This window comes from Saccopteryx leptura, chromosome 5 (genome assembly GCF_036850995.1).
Source record: "Saccopteryx leptura isolate mSacLep1 chromosome 5, mSacLep1_pri_phased_curated, whole genome shotgun sequence".
In the NCBI taxonomy this organism is placed as follows: domain Eukaryota; kingdom Metazoa; phylum Chordata; class Mammalia; order Chiroptera; family Emballonuridae; genus Saccopteryx; species Saccopteryx leptura.
The window spans coordinates 120,786,665-120,805,408 of record NC_089507.1 but is presented as its reverse complement, the minus strand read 5'-3'; the positions used below and the strand labels follow the sequence as shown (position 1 = coordinate 120,805,408).

At 40.0% G+C, this 18,744-nt stretch overlaps 1 protein-coding gene across 2 annotated transcripts in view; it reads right to left on the bottom strand.

Moving 5' to 3' along the window:
- Window positions 1-18,744, bottom strand: part of ANKRD26 (ankyrin repeat domain containing 26) — a 103,232-nt gene that overhangs the window by 67,176 nt on the left and 17,312 nt on the right. For both annotated transcript variants that reach the window (XM_066387250.1, XM_066387251.1), the window contains exons 2-7: window positions 15,130-15,244; window positions 14,831-15,004; window positions 14,058-14,155; window positions 10,227-10,300; window positions 1,483-1,533; window positions 248-281 (exon numbers count right to left, since the gene is read on the bottom strand). In XM_066387250.1, coding sequence (XP_066243347.1) covers window positions 248-281; window positions 1,483-1,533; window positions 10,227-10,300; window positions 14,058-14,155; window positions 14,831-15,004; window positions 15,130-15,244 — 546 coding nt within the window. The remainder of the gene's footprint in view (window positions 1-247; window positions 282-1,482; window positions 1,534-10,226; window positions 10,301-14,057; window positions 14,156-14,830; window positions 15,005-15,129; window positions 15,245-18,744) is intronic.

The following is an 18,744-nucleotide window of genomic DNA, read 5'->3' as shown; positions in this document are numbered from 1 at the left end:
CAATCAACCTCCTTGGACCACAGTTACCTAGTTAATGAAAAGTATGCTAAAATAGCACAGCTACCTTGCAAAGCTATTGTGATGATTACATAACAAATGTTAAATACTAAAACAGTGTCTATCTAGCCCAGGGTAGAACACTCAAGAATTGTCAGTTCTTTTTATCTGTATTCCCTGAGTTAACGTAAAATGTTTGAAAATTCTTAAAATCCAAAAAAGAAAAGAAAAAAAATCCATAAATTCCTACCTCCTTAAAGAGTCTTCTTCAGAACTCTCATTCACTATTAAAGAAAAAAGTAAAATATATTTTAAAATAACAATAGAAAAATACAGGACTTGAAAAATACCAGCCTTATGCTTTGTTAGAAAGTATTTTGGGGGGAGCACACCTGAAGACTATATTAGAGTGAACATTAATGATACTGTTGGTAGGCAATTAATACATTAAGAACGTTATTCCTCTCCTTGATATATATCAAATGCAAGGAAAAAGAGATTGAGGTCTATCATAATTTGAACTGCACTTTACAATGATCATAATCCTAACTAGACCCAATCAGACTGACAGAAAATAGTTTCATTAGAAGAATCAGTACCATAAATGAACAATGTCAGACTTAAAGAGAATAACTTTTCTGGATGCCTAATATTAAGAGCAGTTAAAAGACAGTACATTATTCTCTATAACATAATTTCTCCAGCTCTTCTGAGGAGACTGTTTGGTTAGGATGATACATTCACAAGGAAGCTTGGTCTAGAGATGCTACACTTTGCAGCACGGCAAAACACAGGAATCAGATTCTATCTGGTCTTATTTCCAGTTGCGAGATAAGTGCAAAAAACTCTGTGATTTCAGTTTCATGAAGGACAGCCCACTGAGACTGTCTCCTTCCATTGCTAGAGTCTCCCTGGAACCCCCGCATAGAGCAGGATGGTCTGGATGCTCAGGGCTCTGTAGCACGGCATGATGCTGTTTTCTCCACCCTCCCCAGTATGTGGCAGATGCCTATAGAATTTGGGCCTTGTCAGCTTGTAAGGCATGTGTCCTCCGACCCTGTTCTGATGAATATCAACAACAAAGGCCACAACGGACAGACAACATGTGGGATAATTAGATTCAATTACCTTGGGACATTAATTTTTTTGAACATTCAAAAATATACCCACTCCATGATTCCACCTATATGTCATTCAGGAAAAGGCAAAACTATGGAGACAGTAAAAAGATCAGTGGTTTCCAGGGGTCAGGAAGAAGAGAGGCATGAATAAGCAGAGTGCAGAGGGCGCTTAGGGCAGTGAAACGATTCTACATGATACCATCATGGTGGACACATGTCACCATACATCTGTCAAACCCACAGAATGTACAACACCAGGAGTGAACCTTAATGTAAATGATGGACTTTGGGAGACAATGATGAGTCATTATTTGGATTGATGTGTTAGACATGATGATGGTCAGAAAGTTACTTCACAGAATACCTGAACTTGAATTTGTTTTTCTTGATACTTGTTTTGGAGATTCTTGTAGATCTATATCCATGTGAACAAAAGCATAAAAGAAATAAATGGAACAATGATGTCAGAAAATAATGTGAAACAAGCAGCAATCCCATTTTAATCAGAATAAAAAATAAAGAATTCTAATGATTGACAATATGTTCTATAGGATGAAACTCCCTATAAAGAAAATAAAAACATCACACTGTTAATTTTCTCTAAGCTGGCTTTAATTTCTTTATATAATAGTTGTGAATCAATCAAGCAACTGGAATAACTACAGAAAAACATAATTATCATATATAATATAATAATGTACTAATGATTATAGTTATTTTTATTTGTTGCTATCTTTTTCTTTATTTCTTATTAAACTAAAAAGAGGTCACCTATTAAAGACAGTTTTAATTTGACTTTGGGTGATGGGCACACAACACAATCAACAGTTCAAAAGCTATAGAAATATTTATCTGAAGCCTATGTACTCTTATTGATCAATGTTACCCCATTAAATTTAATTTTCTAAATAAAATTTCTTGAAATTAAAAAAGAATAAAGACAGGATTTCTCTGGCTCATTTCATGGACCAGAGAGCTCTGCCTGAGATACGCTCTGAATAAAGCTTTTGTTATTCCACACTCGAGTCTCTGGGCTGCTGAATGGCCCTGTACATCAGCAATCAAAAAAAATTTTTGAGAGACAAGATGGCGATGGAGTAGGCGGACATACCAACTTCCACCTCCCAAAACCAAAGTGGATTACAAACTAATTTTAAGAACCATCATCTGGGCCCTGGCCGGTAGGCTCAGTGGTAGAGCGTCGGCCTGGCGTGCAGGAGTCCTGGGTTCAATTCCCAGCCAGGGCACACAGGAGAAGTGCCCATCCACTTCTCCACCCCTCCTCCTTTCCTTCCTCTCTGTCTCTCTCTTCCCCTCCTGCAGCCAAGGCTCCACTGGAGCAAATTTGGCCCAAGAGCTGAGGATGGCTCTGTGGCCTCTGCCTCAGGCGCTAGAATGGCTCTGGTTGCAACAGAGCGACGCCCCAGATGGGCAGAGCATCGCCCCCTGGTGGGTGTGCCGAGAAGATCCCGGTCGGGCGCATGCGGGAGTCTGTCTGACTGCCTCCGTTTCCAACTTCAGAAAAATACAAAAAAAAAAAAAAAAAAAGAACTATTATCTGGAAAAACCAACTTTGGACTAAACTAAGAGGACTTTTCAACCAAAGAACACTGAAGAAGCCACACTGCGATTGATAGGAAAAGCGGAAACACAGAGAGGGTTGCCCAGCTCTCCGGAGCAAACGGCAGCCGGGAGAGACTCACGTGGCAGGAAGTGAGTTTAGCAGAGAGGGGAGGGTCCTGAGTCCCAGGAACAAAGCCCCAGCCTGCAGCCCCAGAGACTAGAAGACGCATATGGACAGTATTTAGCTGGATACAAGTCAGGATACTGTTTGAGAGAAAGAGACTGATTTCTCAGATCCAGGATTCTTCTTAAAGGGACCGCGCAGAAAACTTCTCTCACAACCACTCACCCGGGGCTCCCGGGGATGGGGAGAGAGGAGAGGACCAGAGTAACAGGAAGAGAGTGTAATCTAGGAGGCAAAGGGAGAAACACTTTGAGAGACAGCCACCCTAACCTCTGGAACAAGTCACTTCCCAAATCTGAAGCAAGTATTTCCCCTGGAAACAGCAATACCAGCAAAGGGAAGCAGGACACCAGCCAAACAAGCTCTCCCCCGGCACTCAGACCAGAGTTGCTTAGAAGGAGGGAGCTTTTGGGACTAGAGTAGTGAGTGTTAAGGTCTGAGCTGCAGCACCTGCACCCAACATGGCTGAGGGCTTGCCCGAGAGAGGGCGGCAGCGGGATGCAGAAGTGTGGTTCTGTCAGCAAGGGCAGAAGCCGGCTGGCTACCACTGAGGCCTAGGTGTGAGCTCAGTCTTGCCTGGCTGGAGAGGAGGGGGTGTGCAAAAGTGGTCAAGCCCAGCAGCGGGCAGCCTGTAATCCAGCCTGTGGGGGGGGGAGGAGGGCGGGAACCCTGGAAGGGGTGGAAACCTGCCCTTGAGCAAGGGCGCAGGAGCACAGCCTCGCCCCGCCCCCCGGAACAGAGGCTTGTGGCCTGACTTGGGAGCCGGCTCCTCCCATGGGAGTGGAGCCAAAAGCCCAGAACAGGCAGAGTCCTGCTACTGAGCATGGGCACACAGTGCCGCCAGGCCTGTGGAGCCAAGGCTTCCATCCGACGAGCAGGCTCCTCCTGCAAGGGCGGGATGAAAGCCCGGAATCAAAAGGAGACCTGCAGCTGAGCAAAGGTGTTCACCCCTGCCCTCAGGGCCGAGCATAAAACCACCCACGGAGGCAGGGCTTGTACACCCAAGCATGTGATCACAGCCACTCTCAGAAGGAGAGGCGGAGACCACAGCAACAGCCCCAGTGGGCTGGCACCGGCAATGCCCATACCCGAATGACCTAGGCAGCAGCAGCAGAGGGAGTGGCAGGCCTGCAGAAAGACCACAACTAGGGAACACAGAGGCCACACCCAGTGGACTCCAGTAGCCAAAACCTTCTTTTACACAGACAGATTGAGAAGGCAGAGAAATGCAACATAAATGAATCAAGAGAAATATCCAGAAGAGGACCTGAATGAGTCAGATATAACCAAATTACCATATGCAGAGTTTAAAATAATGATTGTTAGGATGCTCAAAGATCTTAGAACAACAATAGATGGTCATTACGAACACCTAAAAAAAGAGATAGCAAATATAAAAAAGGACATTGAAGTAATAAAAAAGAATCAGTCAGAAATGACAAATACAGTATCAGAAATGAAGAACACAATGGAAGGAATTAAAAGCAGGATGGATGAAGCTGATACTCAAATCAGCGGGTTAGAAGACAAGATAAATGAAGGCACAGAAGCAGAGCAGAAAAAAGAAAAGAGACTCAAAAAGTCTGAGGAAACTCTAAGAGAGCTCTGTGACAACATGAAGAAAAATAACATTCACATCATAAAGGTTCCTGAAGAAGAAGAGAAAGAACAAGGGATAGAGACTTTGTTCAAACATATCATAGCTGAAAGCTTCCTTCAATTAAGGCAGGAAAACAACTCACAAGCTCAAGAAGCACAGAAAATCCCATTAAAGAGAAACCCAAAGAAATCAACACCAAGACACATCATAATTAAAATACCAAAGCTAAGTGATAACGAGAAAATATTAAAAGCTGCTAGGGAAAAAAAGACTATCACCTACAAAGGAGCCCCCATAAGGATGACTTCTGACTTCTCAACAGAAACACTTGAAGCCAGAAGGGAATGGCAGAAATATTCAAAGTAATGCAGAACAAGAGCTTACAACCAAGACTACTTTATCCAGCAAGGCTATTGTTTAAAATTGAAGGAGAAATAAAAAGCTTACCAGACAAAAAAAAACTAAAGGAATTCACTACAACCAAACCAAGGCTGCAAGAAATGCTAAGGGACCTGTTGTAAACAGATCAGAGGAGAAAAAGAATATAGCAAAAGAGAAATACAGTTTGAAAGAATAAAATGGCAATAAACAACTACATATCAATAATAACCTTAAATGTAAATGGATTAAATGATCTGATCAAAAGACATAGGGTAGCTGCGTGGATAAGAAAACAGGACCCATACATATGCTGTCTACAAGAGACACACCTTTAAACAAAAGATGCACACAGACTGAAGATAAAAGGATGGAAAAAAAATATTTCATGCAAATGGAAATTAAAAAAAAGCTGGGGTAGCAATACTTATATCAGACAAAATGGACTTTAAAACAAAGACTATAGTAAGAGATAAAGAAGGTCACTACATAATGATAAAGGGAGCAATCCAACAGGAAGATATAACCGTTATAAATATCTATGCACCTAATATAGGAGCACCTAAATATCTAAAGCAGATTTTGATGGATTTACAGGGTGAGATCAACAGCAATACTATAATACTAGGGGATTTCAATACCCCACTAACATCACTAGATAGATCCTCAAGAAAGAAAATTAACAAAGAAACAGCTGGCCCTGGCCGGTTGACTCAGTGGTAGAGCGTCGGCCTGGCATGCAATCGGGTTCGATTCCTGGCCAGGGTACACAGGAGAAGCGCCCATCTGCTTCTCCACCCCTCACCCTCTCCTTCCTCTCTGTCTCTCTCTTCCCCTCTCGCAGCCAAGGCTCCACTGGAGCAAAGTTGGTCCAGGAGCTGAGGATGGCTCTGTAGCCTCTGCCTCAGGTGCTAGAATGGCTCTGGTTGCAACAGAGCAATGCCCCAGATGGGCGGAGCATTGTCCCCTGGTGGGCATGCTGGGTGGATCCTGGTCAGGCACATGCGGGAAGTCTGTCTGACTGCCTCCCCATTTCCAACTTCAAAAAAATACAAAAAAAAAAAAAAAAAGATATCTTCAGAACCTTTCACCCTAAAGCAGCAGAATATACATTCTTTTCAAGTGCTCATGGTACATTCTCTAAGATAGACCACAGGTTAGGGCACAAAAGTGGTCTCAACAAATTTAAGAAGATTGAAATCATATCGAACACTTTCTTTCGATCACTCATATCGATCACAATGGCATGAAACTAGAAATCAACCACAAAAGAAAAACTGAAAAATACTCAAACACTTGGAAACTAAATAGCATGGTATTAAATAACGAATGGGTTAACAATGAGATCAAAGAAGAAATAAAAAAATTCATAAATGAACGATAATGAGTATACATCAACTCAAAATCTGTGGACACAGCAAAAGCAGACCTGAGAGGGAAGTTCATAGCATTATAGGCATACCTAAAGAAGCTAGAATAAACAACTTGACCCTGCATCTAAAAGAACTAGAAAAACAACAGTAAGTAAAGTCCAGCTAGTAGAAGGAAGGAAATAATAAAGATCAGAGCAGAAGTAAATGACATAGAGGCTAAAGAAACAATACAGAGAATCAATGAAACCAGAAGCTGGTTCTTTGAAAAGGTAAACAAGATTGATGAACCTTTAACCAGACTCACCAAGAAAAAAAGAGAGAGGACTAAAATAAATAAAATTAGAAATGAGAATGGAGAAATAACTGACACAAAAGAAATACAAAATATTGTAAGAAAATACTATGAAGAACTGTATGCCAAAAAACTAGACAACCTAGATAAAATGGATGAATTCCTTGAAACATATAATCTTCTAAAAATTAATCTGGAAGAATCAGAAAACCTAAACAGACTGATTACAACAAAGGAGAATGAAACAGTTATCAAAAAACTCCCCCCCCCCAAAAAAAAAGTCCTGGGCATGATGGCTTCACAAGTGATTTCTACCAAATATCCAAAGAAGAACTAACTCTAATCCTTCTCAAGCTATTTCAAAAAATTCAAGAGGAAGGAAGACTTCCAAGCTCCTTTTATGAGGCGAGCATAATTCTGATTCCAAACCCAGGCAAAGACAACGCAAAGAAAGAAAATTATAGGCCAATATCCATGATGAATTCAGATGCTAAAATCCTCAACAAAATATTAGCAAACCGGATCCAGCAATATATGAAAAAAATCATACACCATGATCAAGTGGGATTTATTCTTGTAGGCAAGGCTGGTAAAATATTCGCAAATCAATCAATGTGATTCATCACATAAATAAAAGGAAGGAGAAAAACCACATGATAATTTCAATAGATGCAGAAAAAGCATTTGATAAAATCCAGCACCCATTCATGATCAAAACTCTCAGCAAAGTGGGAATACAGGAAACATACCTCAACATGATAAAGGCCACCTATGACAAACCCACAGCCACATCATACTCAATGGGCAAAAATTAAAAGCAATCCCCTTAAGATCAGGAACAAGGCAGGGGTGCTCCCTTTCACCACTCTTATTCAACATAGTTCTGGAAGTCCTAGCCATAGCAATCAGACAAGAAAAAGAAATAAAAGGCATCCAAATTGGAAAAGAAGTAAAACTATCATTATTTGCAGATGATATGATATTGTATATAGAAAACCCTAAAGGCTCAGTCAAAAAACTACTGGACCTGATAAATGAATTCAGCTAGGTGGCAGGATATAAAATTAATACTCAGAAATCAGAGGCATTTTTATATACTAACTATGAACTGTCAGAAAGAGAAATTAAGGAAGCAATCCCCTTTACCATTGCAACCAAAAAAATAAAGTACTTAGGAATAAATTTAACCAGGGAGATTAAAAACTTGTACTCGGAAAATTATAAAACATTGATAAAAGAAATCAAGGAAGATATATACAAACAAGTGGAAGCATATACCGTTAGGAAGAATAAACATCATTAAAATGTCTATATTACCCAAAGTAATTTATAAATTCAATGCAATACCAATTAAAATATCAATGACTTGCTTCAAAGATATAGAACACATATTTCAAAAATTTATATGGAACCAAAAGAGAACAGGAATAGCCTTAGCAATCTTGAAAAGGAAGAATAAAGTGGGAGGTATCACACTTCCGGATATCAAGTTATACTACTAGGCCATTGTACTCAAAACAGCCTGGTTCTGGCATAAGAACAGGCATATAGATCAATGGAACAGAACTGATAACCCAGAAATAAACCCATACTTTTATGGGCAACTGATATTTGACAAAGGAGGTAAGAGCATGCAATGGAATAAAGAGAGCCTCTTCAACAAATGGTGTTGGGAAAATTGGACAGCTACCTGCAAAAAAAATGAAACTAGACCACCAACTTACACCCTTCACAAAAATATACTCAAAATGGATAAAATACTTAAATGAAAGCCATAAAACCATAAGCATCTTAGAAGAAAACATAGGCAGTAAGCTCTCCGACATCTCTCGCAGCAATATATTTGCCAATTTATCTCCACGGGCAAGTGAAATAAAAGACAGGATAAACAAATGGGACTATATCAAACTAAAAGCTTCTGCACAGCTAAAGACAATAAGAACAGAATAAAAAGACAAACTACACAATGGGAGAATATATTTGACAATACATCTGATAAGGGGTTAATAACCAAAATTTACAAAGAACTTGTAAAACTCAATACCAGGAAGACAAACAATCCAATCCAAAAATGGGCGAAAGAAATGAATAGACACTTCTCCAAAGAGGACATACAGATGGCCAATAGGCATATGAAAAAATGCTCAACATCACTAATCATTAGAGAAATGCAAATTAAAACCACAATGAGATATCACCTCACACCAGTCAGCATGGCGCTCATCAACAAAACAACACAGAATAAGTGCTGGCGAGGATGTGGAGTTAAATAGGAAACCATTAAGTAGGCAAACGAATAAATGAATTTGGAAGTTTTCTTTGAAAATTATGTTTTAAAAATTCATAGAAATAAACCAGGGACAGCTCTGTGATATTATGAGCACCTTAAAGATCAAAACTCTATTTCATCTTTGTGTTTCCTCTGTCTTGCAAACCCATCCTACACACATTCTTTGGTAAAGGTCCACTGAGTCCCAGGTGTCCTGCAGGTCAGCTTGCACCAGGCACCAGTGCTACCTCTAGGGAGCACAGGAGTGTTTTTATATTGTAAGGTGTGTTCACTAGCCCCAGTCAAGCTGAATATTTATTGTGACTATCTTTTGACCAATGGCAACAAAGCATCTTGTTCTCAAGAAATCAGTGTCATGACAACTATTAAACAAACTGAAGAAAACATCTTGGTCTAATGAAGTCAACATATTTCATCCAGTTTTGCCTTATGAGAAATGAAGCTGATAAGAGTGAGACCTTGTTGGTATAACAATATGTAAAGCGACCTAAGCTTCTAAATAAGGCATCACCTTTCTACCTTCTGCATTATTGGTAGGTATCTTTAAAAAACAATCTCATTGGGATTGCTGCACACTAGTCAGTTTTATAGTTCTTACTGTTTTCCATTTGCTTCTACTCCCAGGAAAGTATTGTTGAATTCCTTTTTTTTTTTTTTTTAAGAAAAATTACTATGTAATAACAAGTATTTGTTTATGACAAGTATTACATTTGTTATAAAAATTAAACAAAAGATCCACTTTTTTAACAAGTCCAATTTGCTATAATGTGATTATAGAGGAAACATACAACATCCTAACTTAAAAATCTTTTTTACATTAAGATATCATATAAGATTTTAGGGGTCATAACTAAATAAATGAATTTCTTTTCAGGCAACAGTGGCTCGGATTTTAAATACCTACAATTTAAATTAATTAATTAAGTTGGTTGGTCTTTTGAGAGTGAGAGAGACAGGAAGGGAGAAAGAAGGCAAGAAGCATCGACTCATAGTTGCTTTCACTTTAGTTGTACATTGAGCCTCATACATGCCTTGATCAGGGTTGAGCCAGTGTCCCCTTGCTCAAGCCCACAACCTCGGGTTTTTCATTCCAGAGACCTCTGGACTCAAGCTGGCGAGCTTTGGGATCGTGTGGATGATTCCTGCACTCAGGCCAGTGACACCGCACTGATGAGCCTGCAGTCAGAGCCAGTGACCTCACGGTTTCCAAAGGGCGACCTCAGTGTCCCAGATCCATGTTTTACCCACTGTGCCACCAATGGTCAGGCTAAATTACCTACAGTAACTTTTTAAATAATTCTGATACTAGACTAGTAAAAAAAGACAGAAAAACTAAATATGCAATTTACACTTTTTTCACTGCTCTTTCATTATCAAAACTTCCTTATTCTTACTTATTCAAGAGTAATTCACTATCAGAAGTTTTACCAAGATGTTTGCTGCTTTCAAAAGACTTCCTAGATCTCCTTTCTTCTTTGCATTCAGAAGTGAGTTGGTGATTGCTGTGTATAAAAAACAATGACAAATAATATTGCTACTTTAACACTGATATAAAAGTATTTTACAAATATATTAAATTCTTAGAGTATCTCAGATAATATCAGAGCTAATATTAAAACTTTAATTATACCATAAATTAAAAAATTTTAAGATCTATAAACATTTTATTAAGTATGTAACTAAAGAAGTATGTAATTAAAGAAGAAAAAAGTAAAAGAAGAAAAAAGATGTAACAGTCATGATTCCAGGGCAGTACATATAGTTCAAAATTAATTAGAGGCAGCCTGGCATAATGGCAAGTGTCCTGAACTCGGACATCCTGGCTCTATAACCAACAGCTTTTTGTTCCCAAACAAGTCACTTCTCTCTGGCTCACAGTCCTCCTCTACAAAACAAGGATCTTGGTGCCTTATTTTACAAGGTTGTTGGAACAATTATGTGAGATAATACACCAAAAAGAGAAGCTCAAAGAAAGAGTAAGTCAAAGGGAAAATCCATTCATGAACTATGTTGAAACTATTTTGGAATCCCAAATAAATCCCCCAAAATGTGGAGTTTTTACATGTTTAAAACATTCAAATGTTCTCATTTTCAGAAAATGTTATTAATTTTGGTTATTAGCTGTTCTTTCCTTGTGGTTTGTAGTTCAGGGCATCTCAACTATTATATAACTTGCAACTCATTTATTCATAAATATACTGCCTCGTGAAGTCAGATAACATAATGCTCCCCTATTATTGTAGCTAATCAGACCACGGCACAAAATGAACAGAAGTCAGAACCTAGCCCGCACTAGTATCCCTCTCTACCTACCCAACCTCTGAACCAGCAGATCTTTACAAGAATAATGCTTAGTCTTCCTGTTCATCCCCAACTGATGTGGGAAATACAGTCTTCTTACCTGTTGCACATGCATATGATGAGGCATGGATGGGGCCTTAGCAATTCTAATGCCCAATAATCTACTTTAAATCCAAAGCTTTCTATTGACTGGCTTTCATGTGAGGCATAATATCAATATTCTGAAACATTCAAATCACCTGGGAAAGTTTCATTATTATGGCAAAGAGATCAGTTGAGGGCCCAACCTTAATTGTGAAATCTCTGGCAGGTTGGTGCCCACTCCTCTGGGAAGGACGATACGGAACCTTCCCCAACCTAAGAAAAGGTGCTCTGGCCCACGGGATATAGAGAGGCCTGGGGTGCGGCTCTGATATCAAGGAGAAAGGGAAGTCTGATCTTCTCCGGCAGCATTATCTGAAGCTCTTTGACAGCTTAGAATGGTGCCAGCTGACATCTGCTAGCAGGAAAAAACAAGATGCTCAAAAGGAATCTCGTTTGTGAAGGTCAGGGCTAAGAGGTGAGCTCCACCAGCTTTTCGGGGGCGGGGCGCAGCTGTGGGTGGCTAAAGCTAGGAGGCCCCGCTGCCAGAACAGGGCTGGTGACTGGACAGTGGCTGAGCATCCACGCACATGTGTCTAAACTAAAGACCTCTGTAACCTTCAAGTCCAAGTGTGGATCAACAGGAAGACGTGGAATTTGGATCAAGGGCAACCCAGGAGCAAAGGGCAGTCATGACTACAGGACCAGTTTCAACAGCAAGTCTGCAGCGACAGACCCAATGGAAGCATCAGGATGACTAGGAAGTCCTTTTTACCTCTCCTTCAGACTTGAGAAAGAGAACTATCAAACTTGGGCTTAAAGAACCCTTTAGGTTCATGAAAAATTCAAGGGGGACAGTATAGGAGATAGCCCCCAGAAAAGATGACCATTCTGTTAAACTGAACACTTCAAGACCCCAAATAACTAATTCGAAAAATCAAGAGATGTGATTTTCGGCCTGACCTGTGGTGGCGCAGTGGATAAAGTGTCAACCTGGAAACGCTGAGGTTGCCGGTTCAAAACCCTGGGCTTGCCTGGTCAAGGCACATATGGGAGTTGATGCTTCCTGCTCCTCCCCCCTTCTCTCTCTCTCTCTCTCTCTCTCTCTCTCTCTCTCCCCTCTCTATAATGAATAAATAAAGTCTAAAAAAAAAAAAAAGAGATGTGATTTTATTTGTACCCCATGCATAGGGGTTCCACTTTGAATGAAATGAATAAATGTCAGGGTCCCTGATGATAAAGATCTTAAGAGTTCTGAGATAAAGAACCTGTACCCATTGCAACTTCTAACTAGTCTAGCCCGTTGCTTGGTTTCTGGCTGATGACATTGACTAACTCACTGCCATTCCCAAACTGCCTGAATCAAACTATGAAATCTCACATGTTCCATAAAAAGTAGCAGTTATATTAGTTTCAACCTTACTTCAGTGATAACATTTTAATGCAAACACTTACAAATTAAAGCCACCACGGAAAGCACATTCTTTTGCATCCCAACCACAGTCACCCTGAGAACAGACGTCCGCACCTTGTTGAGAAGCCGACTGCATTGGTGGACTGGTCACTTACAGCAGCGTGAGGGCTGCTCTCTTACAGCGCCCTCAGGAACTTTAAGTTATTTAAACTGCTAACTGGATATACATCACCAGGTTAATAGCCTGCTTGTCTGTGTACACCGGCCATTTACATGCTGAAGTGTTCGTCTTTGTAAATTACTTCCAAGGCTAAAATGAAGGGACGAGAGGCAGCCTCTTGTCCCTTTTGGGTGTTACATAGTAGAAGCTGCTAACTTCAAGTCCTCTAACAGAGACGCAACTAAGCTGAGATTAGTAGTCTCATTTAAGAAGGCAAAGACTTAAATGTGGGATTTCCTGTTTCATCCTTAGTCTGACATACTGTGCTTCAAAGTCAGACAAAGATCAGGTAAGTAACAACTCTTTGGCAGGCTTGAAACAATAATATTAATAGTTATAATAATAATTATCATACTTAAAGTTAATGATGCTGATAAGCATGTGCTAGACATCAAATTAAATGCTAGATAATGTTATGCACAACCACCCTGGAAGGATATACTCTTATTCTCCTTTTTACACCAGGAACATAGTTGGTGACGAGTAATGTTCCCAAGGTCACAGACCTGGCAAGCAGGAACGCTAGGCATTACATGCCATCTTGTGTGACCTGAAAGTCCATCTCCTTTTTTATCACCCACCTATGACTTGTCTTCATTAATGGAAAAGTTTATTCAATTAAAGTTACCGTTCTTCCTTCTATCCATACAAATTAAAAATAAAAATACTAAACTATACTAAAAATGAAACATGATAAAAACTAATGAGCCTATTTTATCTAGCAGTAATATATAGGGATAACCTAATAACATCAGTATTGTCACAGAAAGCAATTTAAAGCAGAGTCATCCAAAAGACAAGACCAACTTCTATTTATGCTTCACATGCATCTTTTTTTTCATATTATTATTTTTTCCACATGTATCTTTTAAGGAAAACTAAAAATAAAAAGTTAAAAAACTATAAGAGAGACTAAGTCCACTATTGTATCATAAAGCAAACTGAGTCCATACTATTACAATCTAATAAAACTAATATGCAACCCCTCTAAATAATACCATATGACCAAAAAGATCACATTGAAAATGACATCAGTCAATATTATAAAAAATGAAGATGAGTCCTGCCAGGTGCTGTCCTTCCAGGGGCCCTATTGGAAAAACTGCTTTTCTACCTGATGATGGGTTGATTTTTTTCAAAATGTTTAAGTTAATGTTCTTATTAATTTATTTTTCCTAACTTGAATAATTGTTAGCAATTTAGAACAATACTAAAGTTAAAGAAATAGAACAATCTACTGTACCTTTCAATCTGATTGACCCTTGCCCCTCTATTCAATAAAAGTTCCACCATCTGCTTGCTGTTTTCACTTTTAGCAAGTGAAAGTGGTGTGAGGTTATCCTGTAAAGCAGCAAAAATAATTTATAGTTTGTAAAATTATATATAGCCAAGCTGAATTTTAAAACCTATAAAAAATATAGAAAGTGACTAAAAAGTAGCCGCTTCCTCCTCGCTCCTGTGCTGCCACCTGCTGCTCCTTCTCTTTAACATGCCCTCCTCTCTCTCTTCAGCAGGTTAACCGCAACATCGTTCTCCAAACCTCACTTCAAACATTCACAGCACGGGCTCCCAGAAGCTCTCTGCTCCTGTCCCAGTACCTACCTGGCACACTGCCCTTATTACACTGCCTGTGGACTGCTGCTTCCCTCCCCTTGCATGGACCTGCTCCCCTGCTGGGTGCTAGGTCTCCTCCTCCCACCCACCCGCAGCCCACCATCACTCCACTCCCCCCAGCCCTTCAGTGCCCCGCAGGCTCTGAGCCCATCACCCACCCCCAGGCCCTAACAGGAAGTTCTTCCTCTGGGGCAGAGGATAGCTGGGAGACAGAGCTTTGCCTTTTCTGGGGACACCACATTCCTCCAGCCCTTCCTGACTTGGCTTTGGAGGTGTTTCCAAGGTGACAGGGCCTGATAGATTGTAGTCAGTATATGTGTGTAAAGAAGATATGGCTTGTGGCTAAAATAAACACATGTATTTCAGATATGTTGTATATAAAGTTAGTTGATCTGTATATACCTTGTTTGTTGCTTCGATATTTGCCTCGTACTCAAGCAGCTTGTCTACAAGGACCTGACTTTCCCCAAGGGCAGCATAGTGGAGAGCAGTGTTGCCATAAATGTCCATTACATTTGGATCAGCGCCGCGCTCTAGCAGAAGAGTTGCACATTCCTCTTCCTGGCATTGCACGGCCTGTAAGAATTATGCCAAGAAATAGATGGTAAATTCTAGAAATTTAAAGTAAATACTAAATTCATTTTTATTCTAAATAATTAAAATAAATCCATCTCACGATGACATAGTTGGCTACCACATACCTTAATCAGAGCTGTCCTGTTTTCATTGTCACAGAGGTTCAACAGGCATTTCCTGTCTGCGAGGAGCTTTACCACTCTTGAGTGGCCATTGGCACAGGCCAGATGCAGAGCAGTCCTACAAAGTGAGAGGACTCTTTAGGAACTTAGAGTTCATCATCTCAAAACATACAATTACTCACATAACTGTAAACATTAAATATTATCCCTATGCCTTCAAAACAAATAGCAGTTTTATTCTGGAGACTACACTATTTATTAGTTCTTGTTACTCACCACATCAGTGAAGGAGCAGCCTAAATGACTAGAGAGAGCATGACCTGGGAATTCAGCTCAACTTGGGTCTGATCCTATTTTAACTCTACTGTGTGTTAGCTACCACTCAGCCTTTCTGTGCCTCGACTTCTTCATCAGCAAAGTGGGGATAGAAACATCTCACAGAACACAACTGTGTTTCAAGGAGAATCTATACAAAGTGTGTACTATAGTTCCTAGCACAAAAGAACAAACAAGTAAAAAAAAACAGCTCAATAATTGTTAGGTAATATTATTATCATTATTACTATTATTCCAACTTTATAAAGACAACATTTCAACTCAGTAAAATGATATTATTATACTTACTTTGCAGACATGTTTTAAGGGTCAGAAAGAATATGGTATTTCAATGACTCTAAGATGTTTATATTCTCACACTTGAACCTCTTTGAAATTGGAATGCAATATTTAATTCAGAAAGTCTTATGATTATAATTGGCAGCAGTTAAAAAAATTCTTACTGTTATTAAAAATATTGGGCATCATACCATCCATAGTGCCTCACATTAAGTGAAATAATGGTAAGTACAACAGACCTTTTGCAGTTCTAGTCATATAGTTGGCATTTAAATCACTTTTAGTTCTTCAAAGCATTATGGGGGAAAAGGACTAAAATAACAAAACAGGAAAGGAATTTTTTTTTTTTTGTATTTTTTTGAAGTTGGAAACGGGGAGGTAGTCAGACAGACTCCCGCATGAGCCCGACCAGGATCCACCCGGCATGCCCACCAGGGGGCGATGCTCTGCCCATCTGGGCCGTTACTCTATTGCAACCAGGGCCATTCTAGCGCCTGCGGCAGAGGCCATGGAGCCAACCTCAGTGCCCGGGCCGACTTTGCTCCAATGGAGCCTTGGCTGCGGGAGGGGAAGAGAGAGTCAGAGGAAGGAGAGGGGGAGGGGTGGAGAAGCAGATGGGCACTACTCCTGTGTGCCCTGGCCGGGAATCGAACCCGGGACTCCCGCACGCCAGGCTGACGCTCTACCACTGAGCCAACCGGCCAGGACAGGAAAAGAATTTTTAAAGTAAGTTTTACTTTAATATTGAAGAAACGTTAAGCCAAAGGAAACTCGGGACGCAAATGAATACAGATGGCTTATTTTATTCAATATTTAGATTTAAAGATTGTATGAAATCAGATAATTCCAATGATCAATATTAGTATTTAATACTATTATACATTTTCAAAAGTGCAAGTAAATTATATCTTTTGCAATTTCCTACCTTTCGAAAAAGTTTTGTTTGAAATAAGGGAGAAAAAATTTCAACTGTGTTAGGTCCTAATACTTCCATTTAAAAATTTTCATTTTGCTCATACTGGGCAACATCAAGTTTTGATTTTTTAACAGAGACAGAGAGAGAGTCAGAGAGAGGGATAGATAGGGAGAGACAGACAGGAACAGAGAGAGATGAGAAGCATCAATCATCAGTTTTTCATTGCATCACCTTAGTTGTTCATTGATTGCTTTCTCAGATGTGCCTTGACCATGGGCCTTCAGCAGACCAAGTAACCCCTTGCTCGAGCCAGTGACCTTGGGTCCAAGCTAGTGAGCTTTGCTCAAACCAGATGAGCCCGCGCTCAAGCTGGCAACCTCGGGATCTCGAACCTGGGTCCTTCCGCATCCCAGTCCAACACTCTATCAACTGCGCCACCGCCTGGTCAGGTGGCAACATCAAGTTTTAAAGGATGAAAAAGGCTAAGAAATAGGTTGAAAGGGTCTTATCTGTTACATAGGTATTCAGGTTATATTTCAAGAATAAATAGGAACAATGAATAAATATAGTTGGAGAGTTCATTATTTTTAAAGAAAACTTTTATAAAGTAAAGCCATACTCCTTCAATAGTAATAATCACTTATAGTTCTTATTTTTGTTGTTTTATTTCTATAAGAACACAACCTAAATGATAAATCTATAATCATTTTTCTTCTTCCTCTGCCTTCTCTTCTTTTTTTCCAAGTGAGAGGAGGGGAGATAGACAGACTCCAGCATGCACTCTGACTGGGATCCACCCAGCAACCCATCTGGGGCAGATGCTCTGCCCATCTGGGGCCACGCTGGCAACTGAGCTATTTTTAGCATCTGAGGTGGAGGCTCCACAGAGCCATCCTCAGTGCCTGGGCCGATGCGCTCTAATGAATCGAACCATGGCTGCATGAGGTGAAGAGAGGGAGAGAAAAAAGATGGTCACTTCTCATGTGTGCCCTCATCAAAAATAAAACCCGTGACATCACATGTAGGGCTGATGCTTTACCACTGAGCAGACCGGTCAGGGCAATCTATAATCATTTATATATTTTATGTAATAAAGCTATATAAAATAAAAAACCATAGGTATATAAATATATACAGAAATGCTACAGGCACAAAAAAAATTCCCTTTATTTCAGAAGAGGCTAAAAATTGTCAAAAGGTACAAATCTTAAAAAATTAAAAGAAGAGAAAGTAAATTATTTTTATCTGTGCAATATCATATGACTGCTCTTCCCCAGGATTATTTCACTCATCATAAACTTTTACTAGAATTTCTAAACATGCTTATTGTAGAAATCAGATTTTTAAAAAGAGAAAATTTCACTGACAATACAAATGTTCAGAAATAAATTTTATCACATTTTCCACATATTTTTGGCTATGATGAGTGTGTAGTCTGTGTGTATGTATAACCAAACTAATTTTTGTCTCCTTTTCTGATCTTTCAAAGTACAGTACCTCTTTGGCCTGACCAGGCAGTGATGCAGTAGATAAAGCATTGGACTGGGACACAGAGGACCCAGGTTCAAAACCCCAAGTCAGGCGGCAAGATGGCGATGGAGTAGGCTGACGTACCAACTTCCACCTCCCAGAACCAAAGTGGATTACAACTTAATTTTAAGAACCATCATCTGGAAAAACCAACTTTGGACTAAACTAAGAGGACTCTTTAACCAAGGAACACTGAAGAAGCCACACTGAGACTGGAGGGAAAAGCGGAAATGCGGAGAGGGCTGCCCAGCTCCCAGGTGTGAACAGTAGCCTAGAGAGACTCATGTGGTGGGAAGTGAGTTTAGCAGAGAGGGGAGGGTCCTGAGCCCCAGGAACAAAGCTCCAGTCTGAAGCCCTAGAGCAGGGGTCCCCAAACTACAGCACGTGGGTCGCATGTGGTCCCAAGGCCATTTATCCGGCCCCCACTGCACTTCCGGAAGGGGCACCTCTTTCATTGGTGGTCAGTGAGAGGAGCATAGTTCCCATTGAAATACTGGTCAGTTTGCGGATTTAAATTTACTTTTTCTTTATTTTAAATATTGTATTTGTTCTCGTTT